This window comes from Lissotriton helveticus, chromosome 5_1 (assembly GCF_964261635.1).
Source record: "Lissotriton helveticus chromosome 5_1, aLisHel1.1, whole genome shotgun sequence".
Classification (NCBI taxonomy): domain Eukaryota; kingdom Metazoa; phylum Chordata; class Amphibia; order Caudata; family Salamandridae; genus Lissotriton; species Lissotriton helveticus.
In genome coordinates this window covers 160,819,884-160,844,080 of record NC_136065.1, presented here as the reverse complement: position 1 = coordinate 160,844,080, position 24,197 = coordinate 160,819,884, and the positions used below count along the sequence as shown (strand labels likewise).

General features: G+C 44.7%; 1 protein-coding gene across 1 annotated transcript in view; it reads right to left on the bottom strand.

Moving 5' to 3' along the window:
- The window catches only part of VAV2 (vav guanine nucleotide exchange factor 2), an 832,583-nt gene that overhangs the window by 641,542 nt on the left and 166,844 nt on the right, over window positions 1-24,197 (bottom strand). Inside the window, exon 2 of the mRNA XM_078641956.1 lies at window positions 22,356-22,472. Within this exon, the coding sequence (XP_078498082.1) occupies window positions 22,356-22,472 (117 nt within the window). The remainder of the gene's footprint in view (window positions 1-22,355; window positions 22,473-24,197) is intronic.

Genomic DNA, 24,197 nt, shown 5'->3' with positions numbered 1-24,197 from the left:
GAAATAGAAAAAGGCACAGACAGTATACCACAGGTTGAGTTCAACTCCCTCTAGCACAACACCTGGAATACTTTCATGCTGCAAGCTAGCAGCATACATTTGGTCATTAAAGACTATATCAGATTCAATAACCTTTATCAACTGGGAGGTCCTTTAACGATTACTCACTGCGAAAATAAATTTGCATGAACTTTCATGGTCTTACAATCCAGAAAATGCACTTGGATCCAAGGATATCACTTCTGGGATATCTCGGAAAACCAGGGCATACATAATCCCCCGGGCCACCCCTTTCTTAGGCTTTTACCTATTCAGGATGTCCCCAGAATGATCAATATTTCACAGGGTCCTAGAGGTTATTCAGAAGCCAGTGGGAGGCCTGGATCTGAATGGTTCATTGTGTTTCCATCTCTGAGATCCAGTGTGCAGAGAGCTGCCTGGGCTATGTGTCACCGCCATTTCACAACTTAAAAAAAAACGACGGATTCAGTTCAGTCTAACCTGAAGCAGATAAATTATTGAAGAGGACATCAAATATTAACAGAATTGTATCTGAATGCTATGACAGCCTCTCTGATCTAAAATGTGAGCTATAAAGAGCAGATGATTAAACTTAAATATATATGTAAACTGAAGAGATGAACATTGAACTAAAAGGTTCAGTAGGCAAAATCTTATGATTTATTGCTGAATTCAGGCTAAAAGTGCATCTGATCTCATTTCCTAGAAATGACAACATGGATTCGAGGTTGAGGAAATGAAAAAGAGAAATCTTGTAATGCTTTAGATCTTACAACTTTTCGACATGCTTTGACAGTAAGCCACATTTCTATGATTCCCATATTATTGGGCACTACTTTAGCTGAAGGTTGAATCAAAAAAGGCAAGGTAAGATGCTTCTAAGACTCCATAAAGGGGATTATGTTACAGGCAAAGAGAAGAAACTCTTGCAGGGCACAATGACTCCACTGGCTGCTCACCAGCCTTCCTTGTGGAAAGTCACCCCCTGCACACTCGTAAGCTGGCCAGCTGACTCACAATTAATTACCACTCTCCATCCTTCCAATGTCCACCCAATAACTCAATAGTCAAATCATCAGGATTTGGAACTCTTGACCCTTCCACCATCTGCTCAGTAGGTAGCCACTGACTCGCCCAATTCTTATCACTCTCCAGTCTAACTGTTCACTCACTTACCCATTACTCGCCACTTTCCATTCTTTCGCTAGCCACATAACAGGTGGCCAGTGACTTCATTATTATTTCCCACACTCCATCCTTCCTTTGTATACTCGCCTACCGCCAGTTGTCCATGCCCTTATTGGCTACCTTTCATTGCTACCCAAATTTCACCCTTACTGAATGGTTACACAATTGCATACCTTCATGGCCGGAATTAAGGATATCTTATGCACTCAATGGTTACACAGTCGCTGGACCACCATTCATCAAAAGCCATAGTCCCCTGAAAAGCAATCAATTTACTTGCTCAAATGCTGCAGTCAGTTGACGATTATCGACCACACGTTATGACCCTCTTCAACCACCATCCGTTATCTACTCAAGGTTTACACAAGCTCTTGGCCATCAATGGTTACATACCACCACTCCAGGAGCCAGCCAGCCATAATCTACTCAGTAGCCATCTAATTGCTCTCTCTGAGCTACTTGAAGAAGATATGGATTTAGCAGAACACTGCTGACATACGAGCTGCTGCTTGCTTCCTTAGCTGAATGTGGTGTTGTGTTCATAGTGGAAGGATGGGGACAGAGAATACAGGCACATAAGATTCTCCCGCCCTGCCCAGCACTGGGAGGAGACCATCCCGACTGCAGAATAGAATAGAGGTGTTGCGAGGCCTCTATTGCATGCAGGATTTTCTTTTCAGCATAGAAATGTTCCTTTAATTAAAATATATCTTTAAAATAATGTTTTGTAAGCAAAGTTAATTTTCTTCACACAAGATGTATTTTTGGGCACTTGATGTAGCACAGTGTTCACCTATAAGGGTCATCTTTTTACACCATCTATTTAAATTTACAGAATCAATGCAAGCCCAGTAGTAACATGGGTGGCATTAGTTGGAGTATGGTTTGCGGCGTAAAGCACTATTGATATGGCCATTATGGTAGTATTTTCACTACAATTTGCAAGATGAACCCATGAGGCAATCAACGACAAGAGGGTGGCCCACAACGACAACTAGTGAGATAAATGGAGGAGCAAGGGTAACAGACAGACAAAACCAGGGATGCCAACAGGGCAAACCAGGGAAACCAACAGACCAATACAAAGAGATGCACATATAAAGCAAGGAGACATACAAGTCAAAGCAGCAAGGCTGGTGTGCAATAGCAGAGGCACTCATGTGCAAAAGCAGGGACTCATACAGAGGCACACACAAGTAAAAGCAAATGAGATGGGCAGGTAGGAGCTGAGTGATGTCCACATAAAAGCAGAACAACCACCAGGCAAAGGCTTGGAGACATATAGGATAAAGTAGGGAGACGCACTGGCGAAAGCAGAGGAACCCACCAGTAAAAACAGGGAGATACGCCACTAATCACACCAGTAATAGCAAGGAGACCAACAGACTAACACAAGGAGCTGTGCATGTAATAGCAGGGAGACGCATAGGCATAACCAGGGAGGGGCACAAGTAAAAGCACTGAGATGCCTAGCTAAAAGCATCACTCACATCAAGGAGTCAAACAATCTGACACAAGTTGATGCGCTTGTAATAGCGAGGAGACGTACAGGCATAACCAGTGAGATGCACAGGTAAAAGCACTGAGAAGCATAGGTAAACCCATCCCTAACAGCAAGGAGACCAACAGACTAAAACAAGGAGACGTGCAGGTAAAAGCACCGAGATAGGTAAAAGAATTACTCACAGCAAGAAGACCAACAGACTAACACAAGGAGCTGTGCATGTCATAGCGAGGAGACGCACAGGCATAACCAGGGAGGGGCACAGGTAAAAGCACTGAAATGCATAGGTATATCCATCCCTAACAGCAAAGAGACCAACAGACTAACACAAGGTGATGTGCAGACAATAGCAGAGAGATGTACAAGTAAATGCAACAAGGCTAACGGAGCAGAGGCTGATTCAGCCCGGCGTCGCCTGTGCGGTGTACCGAATATTAAAAAAGACAAGGCAGTAGAAAGCAGTCGTAAACAATGCTTGCTGAGAAACATAGTGGAGCCACCGCTTAATTAGTTTTGGGAACTGTGAGCAGTTTCTGACCTATGAAGAAACAACTGCAAGATATTTATTCTTAGGGCCAGCTGAGACAACCATGTTGGTGGGTTTTTCCCGGCATGTTCACAGAAAAGGATGAGATGGGCGACTTATAGATAAGAGAAATCCAATCAATGTGATTGTTGGATCAGTCAGAAGATTTGACCAGTGACATGCTCAGCGGAACTGTGATTTTCTAAGTGTTAGAATAATTTTGTCCTGAAGAAGACAGGGGTGAAATTGCGGCCCCGAAACACTGAGTCCTCAAATCCTTAGACTACTTTTTAAAAAATAAGTCTCGCTTGAAGAAAGTTTATAGTCACAATGATGTATTGATGTTAACTAACAGAATCTATATGAAAGTTCGATTGTGTTTGATGAGTGGTATGAGTGAGGGTGAAATGGCTGGTTGTACTATTGCTCCCACAAAATGAACATGGACTGTATTATACGTTCCATCTGTCCAATAGGTTTCCCCCACTGCATCATTTTTGTTTTTGACATTTATCTTAATGTAGTCTTTGAAGAATGGCTCTGTCACTTTGTCGAGCTGTTGCAGAGTATTTGGTATTCTTTAACCAAGAAGTAAGAGGAAACAACTATATTTTATTGTCATGCAAAAGTGCCAAAGACCCCTACATTTATATTGTACGTTCATTGCAATTTCTAAAGAAATACAAGAAAAACATCTGGATTGCTGGATTTATGGCTTAACTTTTAAGCAGCATGCCTTTAGGGTATGAGAAATCACTCCACAGGAAGGGTGGGGATGGTGAAATATGTGCATTGCATTCATAAAACAAGGTGAGAGAGTTGCAGGAAGATGAATGAAAAGCTTCGCTGTGAAGGCAGAGTAAGACGCGCCGTCAGTGGCATGTACATTTGGCAGAAAGAGAAAGAGAAAAGGAGACTAAATGTAATGTTGCCACAGCGGGTTGAGATTAGGAAGACTTTGCAGGTGAAGGGAGTAAGGGAATCCATTCAGTTATAGATGTAGAACTTCCAAGGGTCTCCACTAATAATTTTATTGGAAACAGCCAAACAATCTCTTTGGTTCACTTTCCAATACATTGCTTTTAATATGTCCAATTGATCAAGTAATAAATCATTTTTGATACAATTTAGAAATGTTTAATCTCACTACCAACACTATCACCTAGCACTCACTATTCCACATTACCCGCTCCGCAGTAAATCTGGCGTTGAAACACACTGGGGAGGCATTCGGCCTCTCCCAGTGGGGCCCGATGATGAAGCATGTCACCAACCAGGTTGGTGACTGAGGGCTTTCTATACAAACCCAATTGGTGTTGTATACCTTCCTTTTCTCTGCTCTGGTTGTACTACTGAGAGTCTGTATATTTATTCAACCAGGCAAACGTTTTTTAACTTAATAAGCTACCCTGCACACAGGTGAGCTACTCAGAGGTAGCTTAAGAGCTACTGTAGCTCACAAGTTACTGAAGTGGCGTAGAAAGGGGTGTGCGGTGGATGCCGGCCGCCCCGGGTGTCATCACTGAGGGGGGTGACAATATGGCAAAAATATGTGTTTTAAGCATATTTTTGCCATGTTGTCAAGCCAGGGGTGACAAGAAATGTTCCACACTAGGTACCACCTGACCTTGCTACGCCACTGGCTGGAGACCTCTGTGACGTCTGGCCTATGTACAAAGCTGTTTTGCAGTCACAGACACTGCGATTAGATAATCACAGGTGTGCAATCCCAAAATATTTTTTTGTTACATACTAACCTCATTTTGTGAGTCAGAAAAGCGTTTTTGACCTGTAAAATGGGCTTACAGACCCATACCGAACCATCACCTGTCAGGGGTGGTGAAAAGGGGTCTATTCTACTAAATGCAAATCAATATGGTGTGCGTCAAATTTCTGTGACCACAACTGTGGTCGCAAACCATTGTAAAGTCACTTACTCCTCAAAGGAGGTGGTAATTCACAACTGTTGAACAGCTTCGCCTCTGGGATTCTGGACAGGTAATCTTTTTCTGACCAGTCTTTTTATGCATCAGGCCCATAGTCTGACTGTATGGGGTCACCAACCAAATAGCTGGCTAAAGCTGCCACAGATAAAGGCCATTGATACTTTTATGGGGGGAGACAAAAGAACAGCATGCTGTTGTGGAATAAATAGTAGGTGAACAAATAGGTTCCAAACACAAACTCGACTTGCATAGAATTAATTAGTATGCAAGAGATCCTTTCCTCAAGAATTAAAACTGAACTGTAGGAAACCTCACAAATATCCTGCCCATATTTAGCAGAAAATTGTAAAACACATAGTGAAAATATAATCAATATATAGCTTCCCAGTTGCCAACTTTGCTATTCTTATAGAACTAGTAAGCAAGAAGTTATATTCACACAAAAACAAGCACTACCAAAGCCAAGTGCGAATGGGCACTGGTTGAGTTATTTTGAATAAAGAGAGGGGGAAGAGGGAGGAGGATGAAGCAGCAGAGAGAGATAGCAAGAGAGAGGGATAAAATAGTCCTCCTTACACACTGCAATGTACGGTCTGATGTCAGCACTGGAAGCATTCATGACATCCAATCAAAACACAGCAAGACCCAAAAGTGCCTGGGCAAGACAATCACAAAGATAGGGGGGGGAGTAATTGAATCTGGAGCAGGAAAGTGAGAAAGGCAAGAAATACACTAAATCGTGAGTAGGAGGACTCAACCACAGCCCACTCCATTTAATGTTTTGCTTACAATATGTCTCCAACAACACACAGCTAAGGCAAGACCAAATAAACAGGCATTCTGCAATACAATCCTACAAAGAATGTGTAGAATATTGTAAGCACTAGAAGATTTGTAACCACGGCTTGGAAGTGCTACTGAGACAGTACACAATGACTGACAAAGGACATATAAGACAAAGGACATAAAAGACAGAGTCTGAAAACAGGGTCAGCTGGAAGTTCTGAGAACAGAGTTTACAGCTTAAGCTTAGAAGAGCTGGGTAGCTAATAGGCAACATGCGTGTGGATTTAAACTTGTGACTTTTTCAACAACAACAGAGATGCTTTTGAACAAGTGAAAGGTAAAACTGACAGGAAATACATTGTGCTCGAATAGAAGAATAAAATCATTAGCCCAAGGCAATGGTGTTCAGCCAGTGAGAGGGGGCGGTGACAGGGCCCAGGAGAAAAAGGGAAAAAGAAAGCCAACCAATTCAGTAAAGAAACCGTGAGACAATAAAGAAAAGAAATAAATGAACTGCACCATTGGGAAAAGAAAACCTGCCAGCCAGCATACACGATAAAAGAAATTAATATTGAAAGCACCCCGTTCAAGATATATTTGAAGACACTTCCGTGTAGAGCCTGGGTGGACAACATGGAGGGTGCTGTCCCACAAAAACATTTTTCAGCCAATTTACACAAATTCGATCACAGAATTATTACTTTAAGTCGTCTTAGCAAAACAAATTGGATCATGTTTCATTAAATTCTCCATAAAACAAATATCTGACTTTTTCTGACACAGCTCTGTGGATTCGCAGTTTTTACAGATTTTACACTATTTTAATCGTACCCCCACTCCTTTGCTTTACTGTGCACGTTCTTTGTTAGGAGCTTGGGGGTGGAAAGAATAAAAAAAACTGACAATGTGTGATCCATCTTTGTCACCACAAGCTAATTAAATCGAAGGAGCGGCCTCGTCTTTCCAGCGACTAGAAGTGACACATAAGAACACAAGGCGCTTAATGTCACACACTGAAGGCATCGCTTTCACGGGTTGGCCAAAGCGGGTTTGGTTGATAAGGCACCTCCATGGATAATAAATTGGGTCAATTACCTCACTGGCTATCTTAGCACATCCCGCTTCAATGTCCTTGCCAAATAGCGACCATGAGCCATCTTACATGTACAATGCCCCAGCAGGTACACAGATGTACTCTGCGACACGTGTGCACATGCGCAGCTCTGCATCGCTGCACAATCTAGCGGAGTCAAGAAAATGACCTTTCAAGAACAGCGTGCGAGGATAAGATGGACTGCGAACAAGATGGCAGCACGTGACTGGTGGTGGCGACCTTGTTTGTTTGTTTGTTTGTATAAGCTTTATTCGAGACAATTCTCATAAAAGCATTTAAAATCAAAATATTTACAATATACATGATACAGTATAAGAAATCCATTAAACACATAAGCTCATACAAGTTCACAAATAAAACAATAAAATGCCTGATACATGAAAACTAAAAAGGAATACCAAATTACATACAACCCCCCAAGAACCGTCTTCTTATAGCCCACGCCCAACCCATGTATTTGGCGACACCCATAACTATCGAATCCTGCTGTGTTGTGCATAGGATCCTTAGAGCCACTGTACTTTCGCGTGTCCCCAGGTTTTTACAAACCGGCGACAGCCATTTCCTCCTTGGTTTCGCATAGGCTTCGCATGAAAAAAGAAAGTGGCCAAGGCTCTCCTCAGCATTTTCGCAGGCAGGACACAGACTGTTAGTGGGTCTGTGCCAACCGGATGTCAATTTCTTAAGTGGAATAGATCCTGACCTCAACTGGAAGACAAGTTTCCTGTCCATTGGAACCGTAACATTGTCCCAATAATTTTCCAAGACAGGTAAGATTTTGGTCTCCAGAAAACGGCCAGACATAGAATCTGCCCTATTGTCATTCAGCGTCTTGCCACTTACCCAATCCCAATATTGATTTTTAAGCGCTTCTTTACTCGGGAATGTCTCTCCCTCAGGGTTATTCCAAAGATTTGAAAACCCTAGATTTTCCAACATGGTTTTCAGATGTTTTAACCATTTTATTTTGTGGAAGGTGTCTTCCCCGATAATCCAAAGAAAGCTCTCAGCGTACTGCCTTATTTCCGGAGTCGTCCAAAGGCGCCTCCAATAAAGGACTGGCCGCAGACGAGCTCTGTCAATAATCGTACGTCTGCCAAGCTCCAGAAACAATGGGATTAGGGGGGTGCTCTGGGGGAGTCCTGTAATACCACGCATAAACTTGTTCTCGGATGTCTGAAGAGCCGTCAGGCAATTCCAAGCCCATAGTTCTGCGCCGTATAAGGTGGCACCCAAAACCTTTGCGTCGTACACCGCCAAAGCGGGTTTTATAGGTTTTGTTTTTGATTTACGGTGTTCCCCCCTTAGGGCCCCCGATAACTGCTGATGCTTTAGGACAACTTTATTGACGTGATGCGTCCAGCCTTTTCCCTCCGCAATCTGTACTCCCAGGTATGTAAATTCCTTGACTATATCAAGCCTACTGTTATTTAGGGTAATTTTAGGATCACTTCTGCGTCCGGCAGTAAAGGCCATTAGCTTGGTTTTTCCAACATTTACCTCTAGCCCATGCTCCAGGCAAAAAGCATCGAAGATGCCTAATGCGCGTTGAAGCCCCATAGGAGTCTTTGACAGAATAAGAGTGTCGTCAGCGAACATCAGGATAGGGACCCTGATGTTCGCTAACGATGGGGCATCAACACTAACCCCCAACATTCTCTCGACTATCCCATTAATGAATAACGAGAAAAGTAAAGGGGCCATGGAGCATCCCTGCCTAACACCTCTGGACTGGAAAGTCCACCGTTAACTCGCTACTTCCTCCCCATTGGACTCTGGCATAGTTGGATTCATGCAATTGCATAATTAAGGTTAGCAATTCTGCTGGAATCCCCAGCTTTTGAAGCACCGACCATAGTTTATGCCTGGGGACTAGATCGAACGCAGCCTGTAGATCAACGAACGCGACATACAGGCTGCCCCTCCCCAGCTCAACGGTCTTCCACCGCAATATTGTAAAGCGAAAGACCTGGTCAATGGTGCTAGTAGCACGCCTAAATCCCGCCTGGTATGGGGAGAGGGCACTATTGTCTTCTACCCAGTCCATCAGCTGGTTGGTTACCATTCTCCCAACTATCTTCTGCACGGTGGCTATTAAGCTTATAGGCCTGTAATTAGCAGGCAATGAGCGGTCGCCCTTCTTATGGACGGGGATAATGGTAGCACATTTCCAGATATCTGGAACCACTGCCCCCTTAGCTAATGCGTTTGATACAAGATGGATGTATCTCGCCCATCTGGCCACATCGTGTTTAAAAATATCAGGGGGGATACCATCTGGGCCAGGCGCCCTCCCACTTTTCGCAGAGTCAATGGCAATTACCACTTCACTAAGAGAAAACAGATCTTCAGTTGCATATACCGGTGTTATTTCTTCAACTAACATAGACTTGTTACTTTCCGTGTACTGAGGCCCAAAATAGTCAACCCAGGCTTCCACTGGAACATTATTGTCGGGTTTAGCAGGACCCGCACCACTACCCCACTTAATAATTTTCCAAAATAACATTGGGTCTTTGTTATCAGAGGCTTCTTTTAATTGGGCCCAATGGTCTTCATCCCATTTCCTTTTTGCACGATATATTGCTGCTTTATACAGTTTCCTGTTCAATCTGACTGCTGCAAGGTCCCTATTCCTTAACGCGTGGCCCAGGTCTAGACGTGCTACTCTACAATGGTTATCAAACCACCTACCCACTTCTTTAGTTTTCTTCCCTTTTCTTTGCTTTGTGAAAAAACATGGTCTCAAGGCGGAGAATAACTTATTGTGGATTTCTGCGATGGCATTGTCCCCAGGAACTACTAGAGTCACTGCTTCAATCGCAGAAATAGCACAGTCTACCATATGAATTATGTATGTCATAGTGACATCATTTGCATTTACCTTGGGCCATTTTAACCTTCGCTCATCGTTACTTAACAGAGGAGCTTCGTTATGTGTATCATTCAGATTTCCTGAACCTACTTTCCACCACTTGTGTGACACACATAAAGGGTTGTGATCACTTTCAACCCGGGGCATAACTGCCATGTCAACAACCCCATTCCACAGCTGGAGACTACATAATATATAGTCAATTCGGCTCCTATTAATACCATTGTCAAAGGTAAAACTACCCTCCTTATCCCCGGGAGTCCTACCATTGAGGGCTCTTAGACTATGTTCCAAACATATACCATTTAATAGGAGAATCTCTTTAGTCCATCGCTTCACAGGTTGTAAATTTAAGGAAGGTACTCCCCATTGATTGTCCTCTTCACTCTCAATTAATGCATTTGTGCAGGCCAAGGGTTCAAAAGTCCTATTTAGGTCACCAGCCAATATCTTTAGGTTACCCTGTGAATTAACCTCCATAGCGTCGGACAACAACTCAATTGTAGATGGATTGACTTCTTTACCACCTCTCACATAGACATTATATAAATCTATTGGTGCACCATTTACAACAGAGATTCTAAGAACTTGTAAATCGCTGTTTCCATTATCTAGGATTTTTATATCGATAAACAAACCCTGTCTAACCCACACAGTCAGGCCACCCTTTGGCCTCCCTCTCCCCCCTTTTGTGGCAGGTATATAGTAATTCAAGTAACCTAAGCAAAATAATGGATCACAAGCCCAGGTTTCCTGAAAACAACAAATATCAAAACCACTTATAAAATCCACCCAAAGTTGGGAATCCAACTTATTAGCCAATCCGGCGACATTCCAAGACAAAAAAGTACCAATATCTACATTTGTCCCATCCCAAGATTTAGCAGTTGGAGATTCATGAGACAACATCGATAACCCCGTTAGGTTTACCAGCCTTTCTGGGTCATCAACTGTGACCATGGCTAAATCATCTGTTACAGGGTATAAGACATTTGGTATCATTGTTACTACACTAGAGCCACATTCATCGACCACACACCCGGCATCATAACTATTCTCCTTGGTGTCTGTAGCAATAACGTTACCACAAACACTTCCTAGCTCCTCTGCTTCTTTTATAATTCCACCTATGTTGTCAGTATCAATATGTCAATAGCCCCACCCTGGGTCCTTCCAACCTACATAGGGATTGTTATATGTATGTGGGCTACAATTGAAACTGGCATGGAGGGGTGGTAAAGAAGTCCCTGGCCATTGGGCCCTTACGGGGGCTATAGGCTCGTTGAATAGGCTTGTGGTTACACTTGATGGTCTGGGGTAGAAAAAGGTGAGGTCCACAATGCCAATGCCGCCCTTATTTATTCCCCATCCTTGCCTTGTTATCCATCCCACCACCCGAGGATCTTGAAAATTGACCACTATACAGTCTCCCCCCAGGGTTTTAGATGTATAACCCATCCAGTCTATTCTCCTTGCCCCTATTATTAACCCATCAATGTCCCCCGGCAAAGGACGGTTTTCCTTTAACCAGTGCATGGTCTTGTTTTTAAGCATCTGGAAATTTTCCCTTTGGCCTGGGGGTAGCGGTGGTACGTTGATGAGAACTGCCACATAGGGGAAGGAGTCTGGAGTAAGATTAATCGGGGGTTTTCTATAAGGTGGCTTTTGCAAGGGCGTTGGGATAGGTTTGGGAACTTGTGGAGGAGGTTGAGGGACTGGTTTCGGCCCCTGTTTGTTATTAACAAGGGGAGCTGTTATGGCTTTAGCAGCCAACTTATTAACACAGTCCCTATTTCCTACCCTCGTGGCATTGGGAGGTATACATGCATCGGAAATTGTGCTCACAAGAACTGAAGCTTTACCCACTTGTTGGCATGGAGTGACCACAACGTCTACGACAGCTGGTTGGTTTTGTGGCTGGGGTAATGGAGACTGGGCAGAATGTGTTAAATTGGACCCGGATTGTTCAGAACCTGAAATAGCTTTCTCAGCCCTAACTAGTGGATTTGTAGTCACTTTAGCTGGGGGTTTATTTTTCTTGGAAGGTAAAGGTGAGCCATTTCTTGTGTTTCTACCCTTATCCTGGGTGTGGGGGTTATTTTCAATCTGAAAATTTGAGCTTGTTTCCAACCTACTATTTTTAATCAGGGATTTAGTAGAATAGAAATTGTCTAATGTTGATTGCTCAAAGTGGTTTAACCTATCTATGAGTTTTGCAATTCTATCCTCAATGGGAATAAGTACCAATCTAAACATTTTTTCCAATTCCGGAAGCACGTTTGCCAATAGTACAGAGCAACCACTGCTTAATTCTTTTGGAACAGAACATGAATTGTCCACTTTATCTTGGTTATCCTGGGAAATAGGAATAGTTGACGTTACACATCCTGTTGGCGCTGATTCTTTAGCTGAATTCCCACTGATCAAAAGTTTATGTAACTTCCTGATTTTTGGTAGTGGTTGGACCGTTTTTTTACTCCTTTTAACAGAAACTGGACATTTCCTTTTAGCCCCAGCTTTAGAATTGAATGATACAACATGAGGTCCCGCGTCAATATGCGATAGCTGGTCAAATGTACTATCACTGGTGTTATTTAAAACTGCGGCAACAGACTCAGTTGATTTATCCCCCGGGGCCTCAGAGTCTCTGTTTGTAACCGGGATGCTCACAGATGATAAAGGGGTTACCAAAGTGGGATAGACTACGTTTGGAAATTTGTCCATAGTGTTCTTAAGTATTTCAATAGAAAGCCTGCGCTCGGCACGCTTCTCTGCCAAAGTTAGTTCTTTATCTATTACGAGTGAGCGATTAAAAAAGAATTTATCTAAAGGACCAATGGCCAAAGGACCAGTCTCTGCAGGAAGAGACGTTAAATGGCTGGCTACAGGACTTGTATTTGCAGCAGATGCCATAATGGTAACGAAAATGTACAAGGGAAGCTATGTCACTTACTGTGGAAGGAGAAATGTCACAGAGGCCAGGGGTGGTGGCCCAGCCCGGCCTCCTTCGGCCCCGGACGGCCACAGACGGTCCCGCCCTTGTCCCGGGCTTCTCCCGGCGCACTCCCGCGCGCTACCGCGCAGCGGGGATGATGCTTCCCTTTTGAACTATGTGATCAGACGTGAGGGGCGGAGCCGGCAGGGAGAGCAGCCCAGATGACCACGGGCGCGCGGGGACTCCTGGAGTTTGGAGTCCGCCGCTTCTAGCTCGCAGCCCTGCCGGTCAGAAGAGCAGACACACCCCAAAGTCCTGCAGTCTGCTCCTAGCCGCGAAGCGGGACCCGCGAAGCGGGTCCGGCGAGGAGTAGCGGCAGAAACAGTCAGGCAGGCAAGCGGGTGACAGCAGGCTCCCTCGGCTCCCTCTTCAATCGGTGTCCGGCGTTATCAGGCAAGGAATCCGCTGATTAGAAGATGGGACGCAGCTTTAATCGTCCAAAAGGGGGCGGAGCCGGCAGGGAGAGCAGCCCAGATGACCACGGGCGCGCGGGGACTCCTGGAGTTTGGAGTCCGCCGCTTCTAGCTCGCAGCCCTGCCGGTCAGAAGAGCAGACACACCCCAAAGTCCTGCAGTCTGCTCCTAGCCGCGAAGCGGGACCCGCGAAGCGGGTCCGGCGAGGAGTAGCGGCAGAAACAGTCAGGCAGGCAAGCGGGTGACAGCAGGCTCCCTCGGCTCCCTCTTCAATCGGTGTCCGGCGTTATCAGGCAAGGAATCCGCTGATTAGAAGATGGGACGCAGCTTTAATCGTCCAAAAGGGGGCGGAGCCGGCAGGGAGAGCAGCCCAGATGACCACGGGCGCGCGGGGACTCCTGGAGTTTGGAGTCCGCCGCTTCTAGCTCGCAGCCCTGCCGGTCAGAAGAGCAGACACACCCCAAAGTCCTGCAGTCTGCTCCTAGCCGCGAAGCGGGACCCGCGAAGCGGGTCCGGCGAGGAGTAGCGGCAGAAACAGTCAGGCAGGCAAGCGGGTGACAGCAGGCTCCCTCGGCTCCCTCTTCAATCGGTGTCCGGCGTTATCAGGCGACCTTGAAATGGGTCACACTTCATCGAGGGATATTTGTGGTCCTTCCTGTTCAAATGTGCACGCTTCGGTGGAATCCACCTTGGAATAGGATTCCAGTCCTTGATCCAGGATTCTAAGGGTACACTACACAAGCCTACAAAAAAAATCGAATTTAAGAAGCAAACAAAAAAAGAAATCAATCCAGTTCATATCTACTATTAATACATTTCTAATAATAACATGCACCCCACAGGCCGCCTCATTGTAGGTCAACTTCAGCACACACGGAAACCAGTTGAAGGGCAGGTGATCTGCACCTGGGGAGGAGACAACACGTGTTGTCTCAATGACTTTGTGAAGGTGGGCGCAGTGGGCCGGGCCAGCTTCATCCCACGGTTGCTTTGCTCTTCTTTATGGACTGTTAATAATTAAGCTTGCAGTTTCCTCCACAGAGATGTTCTGAGTGCATGGCTTGGTCCAATGCCCACCTCCCGTATTCTAAGTCATGGAGTTTATGGGTCGCGTCAAGCCTGTGTCTTCCTGTTCCAACCTTCGGGGGTGTGCTCTCCTCTCCATCTCTCTGTGCTTTTGTTAACTGGGCCTCCGGTTTGCGCCATTTTTGCAACCCATTGGAGCTCTGCCTAGGTTTTATTTTAGGAGATAGTGTGCATAGGTTTTGCTGCAGCTTTGCTGCAGCTTTCCTGAGGTTCTCCAAACCTTCATTGGGCCTAAACAATTGCTGGGGGAAAAAAATTGGTTTGCAAGAATTAAGTAGTTTTAGTAAAGTTCAATATAGTTTCCCTCTTTCTCCAAGGACAATTGCCTAGTCTATTGGTTGTTGTAATTGTTTCTTGCCAGCTTAGTTTACAGGCGTTTCACTGCAGTTGTATTTCATGAGTTTAATGCTGGTGGCACAGATAGACAGTTTTGAAAAATTGTAAAGTCTTTATATCAGCTCATTTGAAGTTAGATAGTGAAACTCAATCATCAGCATTTGAGGTGCCTGTCCAGTTAGTTATCCTGCAAGAGGTTATAAAACTATTGTCGTGCAAGATCTCCGTTCATGCATCGATCGGGGATCCGTTTTCATTATTCGGTACTAGCAGAACCTAATGGGCGAAAGCTGGCCAAGGTTTCCTTTGTGTCTCTAATTCTGAGGATTAGTGTTGGTTTACTGTCACCACTTGCTGTTGGCATGAACATGCAGGTCTTTGTGGGAAACCCTTTGCTGTGCCCAGTGCCCTCCTGTGGCAACACGCCCAAAGTATTCCAATACCGGACAACTCCCCACTGGATCTTGAAACAATGCCATGAGCCAGGGTGCAAAATGATACTCCTGGTTCCTGGGAAGCCCAACTGCACTTCCACTCCTGCCCATGAAAGGGCGAGGAACATTGCTGCCAACATGGGTGATGACGGGTATCTGGACTGGAAGATGCAGGAAATCCAGCAAAGCCTTGACCTTGAGATGAGTTTGGGGATATTTGGCTCCCACTCTTAAATAATCTTTACTCCAACTGGCAGATAGGCACAAAGAGCAGTAACCAGCCAGCAACGGAGTCCAAACGAGGAAATCGAAGTCCAAGAAACCACGACTCTTTCTCCACGTCTGTGATTTTATGCTTTTGTAACCGAGCACCAAGTAAACGACTCCAAGGCACTGTAATGAAGTGCATGCTATGCTTAAAAGAGGAGGCAGGGCGAGGACCAGCACAAAAACCAACAGAAATAAAAGGCAAACTTTTTTTTAAAAAAAACTTAAGTGAAGCATTCAGAGCTACAGGACAGAAAAAAATATATTTTTCTAGGAGGAGATACATATTTAAGGGAAATTGCAATACACTTTTGACTGATTGCTTTTGTAGCCCGAAATATGGACTTCATTCTAACAGTCTATGATCCATTTGTGAAACAGAATAAGGTGTGGCATGGAGATAGTGCAAATAAAATGGAAATGGGAGATAACCATGTGAAGAAAAGGAACTCACCACCACTTTCAGATCCCATCTAAAGCAGGCTCTTCACCAGTGAACCCACAGAATGGGTCTATAGGACGACTGGGATCAGGTCTGACATGTCAGGAAGAGAAAGGCATTAAGGGGGGAAAAGGAGATCTCAACACCGTTGGGTATGAGAGGACATCTTGACGATGTAGAAGAAGTCTAAATATCTAGCAGCAGCAGCGGCCCGTCCATAAGGGCAGAGGGACTACACCCCCGCACGCAGATTTAAAGGTCGGCCTCACAAACACTCTTTATTTTCAGGTCAGGCAGCCAGCAGCTAGACATGCGCTAAATGTGCAGGCTACGGGCAGCCTGAGCTGAACTTTGCTGGGCTGAAGATGTCACAGCTCCTGTGGGCGTGACCTCTTCAGTGATAGCCTCGTACCAGGACGCTTCAGTTTTAAGCCCCCAAGTGCCCAGGGAGAGTGTCAATCACCGACACCACCTAACAGAGTGGGTGGGGTCAGCAATCTCCCTGACTCCGTACAACTCTGTGTCGAGAGAGGGACTGCCGCCTCCCCTCATTGTTTGACCTAAATGTCAGCCAACGAGGGGATGCTGCAGTCCCAACCCTCCTAGCACCTCTGAGGCTTCCCTCCTCCGAGAGCTGCAACAGTCAAGTGCAGTGTTTTAAATGACTGTTTGGTGTGTGCATGTATGTAGGAGTGTGTGTGTGTGTGTGTGTGCATGTATGTAGGAGTGTGTGTGTGTGTGTGTGTGCATGTATGTAGGAGTGTGTGTGTGTGCATGTATGTAGGAGTGTGTGTGCGTGTATGTGTGTGTCTCATCCCCTCTGAGCTGAGCTTACGGGCCGCCATTGCCTAGAAGCAAAGATCACTTTTATGTATACTAAAGATTTACCTATATAGAGTGAGCGGCAAAGGTCAGTCAGGCCGGACATACAGCCCGGACTGGCCGTTGCGGGCACCGGGCAATCCCCCGGTGCGCTGCAAGGGTGGGGCCGGTTTTGGGCCCTGGGGGCCGTTTTTGTTACAGGTACGTTTTTGCAGCATAGCTGCAAAATCGGCCCTGTATCAAAAACGGCCGAAAACCGGCCCCGGCAAAGAGATCGGTCGCACCCCCAGGTGGCCGGCCGAGCACTTTGCCGGGGCCGGTTTTCGTTCTCAGTCTGGCCCTATTGCGACCTGCGGCCCTATGTTTGGTGCTCCTCTTGCATCGATCGGCAGGTAGTTCGGCACTTACAATGGCTTTATGACACCTCAAGGTCACATAATGTCCTCCGTGATAGAGCTGCCATTATCCAAACAGTGCTGGCTCATAGGACAAAGAACAGAAGTCCTGTACACAATCCCATGGTGCGACAGCAATACATGAAACCATTTAATTTAGGACTAAAACATCACAAAAGTTGTAAACTCTGATTTGTTGTCCAGCTTCAATTGAGCTGTTCCTGCCTGGTCTCATGTGGTCTTACTTTCAAGGTAGAGCAAAGAGCGAGGGAGGGGACTAAGCGCTCTGAAGCAGCCTCTAAGCAGCGTGTAGCGCTTTAAAAAATCACCAGACGATAACTAAATAGCAGTGATGTCAGAAGAGCCTCGAGTCATTCCTCGTGGAAAATAAAGGCTGGATCGATCCCTACAGAGGTTGGAAGCAAAACACCTGTGAGCCTCCGCTCCTCCGGCATTCACAATTCAGTCTCAGCAGCGTTCTGCCCAAAGTGCCCCGAACAGCAGCCAGCTTCCTGCTGCCAGAGTCTATGCAGGTTTACATGCAGGACCACAGATGACAAGCATCCCAGATGAGGCCTGGGTATTGAGCCAAGCAGACGGCACCATCTGCTGCTGAGCATGCCACCAGGGGCACCTGTCACACGTGCCATGATCTACAAACGTATATGAAACTGACAGGAACATTCTCCGCCCTCCCTTCCCCGTCCCCAGACTCTACAAAGAGCCACCTTTGAGGCCATGATTAGTTAGAATAACCAAGGAGGTTTGTTTCCAAGGGAAGCGGTGCAGGTTTGTGATGAAACCAACTAGAAATTCAAATTTAATTTGCAAATTCTATTGGACAGATCCAATCAGTGGACTTAGTAACCAATTTACTGGGTCCAAATATTGCAAACACGGTTTTCATTCAATTAGCAAGTAATGTAATGTGCCAATAGGACAGTACACTGAGTCAAAACAAAAAATACAAGGGTCATCGAAAGTGAAACTTACAAAAATGTTCACATCACTTAGGGGGTATCCTCACCAGGTATTTGTCCATGACGTTGTACATCTTGTACATCTCAAATATTTTCTGAGGAGAGATTACATCCCTGACCAGGACAAGCCCTTCTGTTTTATTATGGGTGATTGATTTTTAAGTGTGTCAGTCCACAGTGTGAATACCGAGGCCTGGGACTAAACACGAGGGTTCTGTATGGGGGATAGATTGAATCAACTGGGAGAAGGTGCAGGACTAATGTAATGCATGAAATACAGTGTCCGTGAAGGCATGCGCTTTGCCTGTAATACAGTGCGAGGGAAGGCCTGAACCAGCGCAAGAAATACAGTATGTGGGAAGACGTGAACCAAAGCATGAAATACAGTATGTGGGAAGGCCTGAACTTACGAAAAATACAGTATGAGGGAAGACGTGAACCACTGCAAGAAATACAGTATGAGGGAAGACATGAACCAACGCAAGAAATACAGTACGAGGGAAGAGCTGAACCAATGCATGAGATACAGTATGAGGCAAGACCTGAACCAATGCAAGAAATACAATATGAGGGAAGGCCTTAACCAATGAAAGAAATACAGTATGAGGGAAGACGTGAACCGATGCATGAGATACAGTATGAGGGAAGAACTAATGCAAGAAAAACAGTATGAGGGAAGACCTGAACCAACGCAAAAATAGTGTCCAGAGTGTGAGATAAGCCTTGAACCAATACAAAACCTACATGTGAATAAAGTGCTGAACCAATGTAAAAGAATGTGGGAAGGAAGGGTTAAACCAGTGCAAGGTGTACCAACAAGAGAAAGACTGAGCCAATGGAAAATTATCTTACAGGTTAGGAAGGATTAATCTAATGGAAGAACTAATTTGAGGGGTGGGGAGGACTGAACAAATCTAGGCTATTCTGTGTAGGACATCCTTTCTCATGTATGATGGAAAGCTGGGAGTAATGCAATGTATGCCGCTGGGTTCAGATGGTGGGGTCGGGGTGTAGGGGTGTGTGAGAGAGACAGAGAGCAAAAGAGAGAGCAAAAGAGAGAGCGACAGAGAGGGCTGGAGGGAGTGAGAGAGGCAGGGTGTGTGGGTGGTGTGTGTAAACCAATTCAAGGAATACCGCGTTGAGGGACAGCAGCAAATAATGGACAGAATACTGTGGGTGGAGGACTAAAGCAATGGAAGGAATACTATTTGAGGATCTCATAATCAGTGTAAGAAATACTCTGCAGGGAAGACTGAAAGCAACGCAAAGAAATCATGTATATAGAAGCGCTAAAGCAAGGAATAATGTGCGAGTCAATGAGCCAACCCTGGGAATACTGTGGCAGGAGATCTGAACAAATGTATGAAATGGTGTCAAAAGATAATGACAAGCCTAGCAAATAAAACACGGTGTGAGGGCGGCTAGAAGAGGTGTGATCAATACGGTGGAGGGAGGAGTTAACCAATATAGGGAATTTTCAACCCTACTATTAGTGTAGTACTCCTGGCAGAATTCCAGGAATTAAGAAGTAAACCAGGACAAGAATATGTCAGACCTACTCTTAACAAAATCATTGTAAACCTGGGCCCACTGTGTCAGGTGACACAGGCTCCTAATCAGTACCGCATAAGAGAAGGACCAGACCAATATCAATGACTACGGTGTCTGATGAGGTTGAACCATGCGGAGCATCACGGGTAGGAATAAACTGATTGCACAACAAGTGCAAAACTGCTGGAGAAGTCAATCACCAAGATACAAATACAAGAGGAGGGATGAAGCTCATTTTATTTAATTTTATGGGTAAGGACTGGAGACCTTAACACAAACTGAAAGAAAATGACCAAATTACTTGAAGAATATTGTCAGGGCAGACCGAGACCTACTAAAGAACTCTGAGGACAGAGCGCCATACTAACGCGTGGGAACACTAAGTGCCAAGGACAACTAAAAAGTAAGAAATCCAGTGTTACACACACTATGAGAGAAAGACTACACCGAGGTTGAATAGGTAAATGGAAAAATTAACCAATGAAAGTACTACTGAGGGGGAATGTCAGGACTCGTAAAAAAATACGGATATGTGAGACCAGAGATGGGCAAAGAACACGGGTCAGAAGGGACGACCACCTGACATACATAACACTGAGGGAATATTTTGGAGGGAGTGGAGGGAAATAACTTGCAATAAATACCTTCCGTATGTCAGAGACCCCTGTTTAACTGCTCTGAATAAATTAACCATAATTCACAGCACAACTACTGCAACACACACACACCAGCAGACTATCTCTTTGCACTGCATGTTGCTTTCAAGTGTCCAACGCGTACGCGTCCAACAAAAAAAAAAAAAACACACACACACACACACACACACACACACACCTCTACCTCTGTACCACAGTCGGGGACGGTACACTTCCAACCCAAGGGTGAAGCAGCTCTTGTGGCTTTGATTAATAAAGAGCCAAGTTTAGTCTAACCCTGGCTGTCGGAAACACTCCAGTGACTCATGGGTCAAAGAGTCACAGCGTCTGGGATTGGTCTGCAGGAGAGGGAAGGTCACAACGAGGTTCATACGCAGACTTCGGAATCTTCCCCAAAATTCGATTAGAAAGAAGCCACAAATCCCAGGTCTAAAACTCAGAAAAATGCAACAAAAAAAACAACAAAAAACACACACACCTGCAGCTAGGCTACAGTCTGACCCATGCGGTTAGCACCGTTGAAAACCACAAAGTATTTTTATAAAGTTTGAAAAGTATGATCTTCGCAGTCATAAAAGCAAGGAGAGAAGAAACGGCAAGGGGATGAACAGGCTAAATGTCTAGATGTGTATAGCGCCTTGTATGCGGTGGTCTCAAGGCGATGGCATCACAGAACTAGTGCAGCATGAGTTACATCAATCTACACCACAGTCTTATATTATTGGTAAAAGGTTTTTTTTACAAAAAGGTAGAACCTCAACACTGAAACACATCACATAATTGCTAGGAAAGGACTTGTCACTGAAAACTAAGTCAAGACCTTGTGCCAATCTGGTAATTTCCATAGGAATGATCAATGCTGATACTGCACAGCGTGTTGAGATATTGACACACTTGCATCAATCTAATGTGTATACACCTCCACATTCATCCATTGCAAACAAAATGTATACAGCAAGTGCTTTGAAGCACTGACTGAACAAGCAAAAAAGGAGAGCTGTAGCAATACAGATGGCATCGATGGAGTGCACCAACAAGTGAATGAATATTAACAATCTTAGGAAATTTCTGCACTTGATTTTGCAGCAGAATGCCCCTTCTGCAACATTATTGGGCTTCTCTGCAAAGAGAACACACATACCAGGGAACAAATATTGCCAGATCGCACCTGGTCATCGCTGCCAGGGTGCTTAAATGCCAGAGGGTGGTGGATTAATTTAGCGCCTAAAAACCTTTCCGAGGCACAACTGACACAATATGGTCGCAAACGCAAAAGTTGTGGGCTTCTTCAACGTTACCATACAGAAATCTGTTCACACCCACAGCAGAGCCATCTTTGTTTGACACACAGTCTGGGTCCACACGCCTTACAGAGACGATAAAAAGAACAGATGTGCTGTGCAAATCATTACATGTAGCCGGGTCTATCACCAACATAAAAAAATAGCGACACATGGTGAGCATCATCTATCTGTTTGCAGCCCTCGCAATGTACACAGTAGAAGGCCTGCGAGCATCTCTTGCGTATAAGCAACCACCTGGCAATGTCCTATCACTGTGTACTCAGAGCAATCCAAAGCCAAGCACAGAAAATAACAATTCACAACCAAGCCACTGTGCAAGTCTACCCACGCAAAATTAGCTGATTCTGTCAACACCATTTGCTTTTTAATAATCAGTTGCTGAGTAGAGAGGGGTGTCATCAAATTTTTAGAATTTTCAACAGTCAAACAAAATTGTGAACTTTCAGTGAACAGTACTAAGTTCAACAAATTTAGGGTTGGATTGTCTTAAGGACAGTCCACTTTTTCTTTAATCAGAATTGTTCTTCCATTTCCCTTTGACTTGTGTACCAAGTGGAAATTACATCAATTTCTGCTTTCCCAAGATCCAAAGTGAACTTAGAAGATAAAGGTCAACGTAAATGGGGCACAGAACACCTCCATATACACCCATTTAAGAGAGTCCTGCTCCATCACACATGATCACGCTGACAGCCATGAGGAAAGCAGCCTTACCTTTCCAAAATCCCGCACGTCGAAAAGATCGAAGGGATCAAAGAGATCAGCGGTCCGTAGGCCAAACTTGTCGTGACACACTTTTAAGAATGTCCGGATGTTCTTCAAGCATAAAAACTGTTAGGGGCGAGAGAAGCAAATAGGAAAGATTAAGTATATACAAGGCAAGGCCTTCTCACAGCAAGAAATTTGCATTTCAATCCTACCTCATCAGAAACGGATACCCAGAGAGATGCTGATAATCCCACAGTGAGCAAACTCATCATTCCGCCCCACGCCTTCTCAAGCCCGCCGCACACAGGTAATTGGAGCTCTCAAACTACACCACCTCTCGCACAAGAAACATCTTAAAACATTTGATGAAATTCAGAAAATAATCTATTTCACATCTTCTGGAGAGGAAGAGGGATTAGTCAGTGCGCAGAAGCCTCCACAACAAGTGCAGATCAAACTCAAGGATATTTTAAGTTCACGATTAAGCAAATAATGAATAATTCAGGGTTGGGAGCGCGCAGCAGGTGACTCGCGAATGCTCCATTTTTCGAGGATTCAACTCCTGCCAAAATAAACTCTTCAGATCTCTGCTCAGTGGGGCATTCGAAGCCGCGCGGAACAAACGAGGGGAGACAGCGGACGGGGAGACCGGCTGAATTATTCAGTTGGACCGGCTAATTCTAAGGTGCATTGTTAGAGGTCTTCAAAACTAGGCCGCCAATCACTGAAGCTCAACTGGTCATTGAAAAGGGACATCCCAACCTACATTCACCTCCAAAGTCACTTCATGGGGACATCTACCCTGGGTGCTCTCTAGGCTCCACCATGGTTTCTGGTCTTGGTCGATCCCACTGCTCATCCCCCACGGATGTGGATTTGGTGCATTGAATGATGCATGATACGGACATAAGATAATGATGCAGTATATGACATATATGATAATATAGAATAATTCTATATAATGTGACAATGACACAATGAGATAATATTACATGCTAATAATGTATACGATGAGGGGATATAATGTATATGTTACATAATTCAGTATGATATATGCCATAATAAATGATGCAATGGCTGTGAAGTGAAAGAATATGTTAAAAGACGATGCGATATAAGGTGTGATATATTATAACATATGACATGATCTATGTGTGGTGTTACATTAGCTTACTGCAATTTACATTGTCCACATTCTGTCATTGATATAGCACACCAGTGCTTTGGAATGTCAAGAGTTCACATTCCAAACATGCCTGCGGTTTACATCAAAGTACTTCATTAAAGAAGAAATGTTTAATGCAAGTTTGAATGAGTAAAAGAATGAGATATTGCAAAAGCTTAACGGCGCTATCTAGTGCACAGAAAATAACCTGCCCTATTTAGCCAGTTTTGGATTGCCAACAATGGGCATTCTAGGAAACTGCTCTGGCTGATGGCACCTGCTGTAGTTTTGAGAGGCCCTGTAGAATCAACCACTACATGGTGCTTTCCCCATTTAAACATCAAGAGCCAGATGTATCAAAAAAGAGTCTTGCGTTTCTCAAATTGCTATTTTTAGCGAATCGCAATTAGAGAATCGCAAAATGCAATGCATGTAGGATTTGCTAAAAAGGTAGAAAATCCTACATATTCCTTATTGAGATTCGCAATTAAGGAATACCTTCCCATTCATTCCTATGGGCTAGGAGGCCCATAGGAATGAATGGGAAGACATTCTCAATTTGAGATTACCAATTAAGAGAATCGCAAATTGAGAATGCAATTTCAAGGCTGCAAGGGTGCCAAAAGGACTCCCTGTGCACCCCTGAAATATGCATGTGTGCACCTTTTACCCACATACATGCC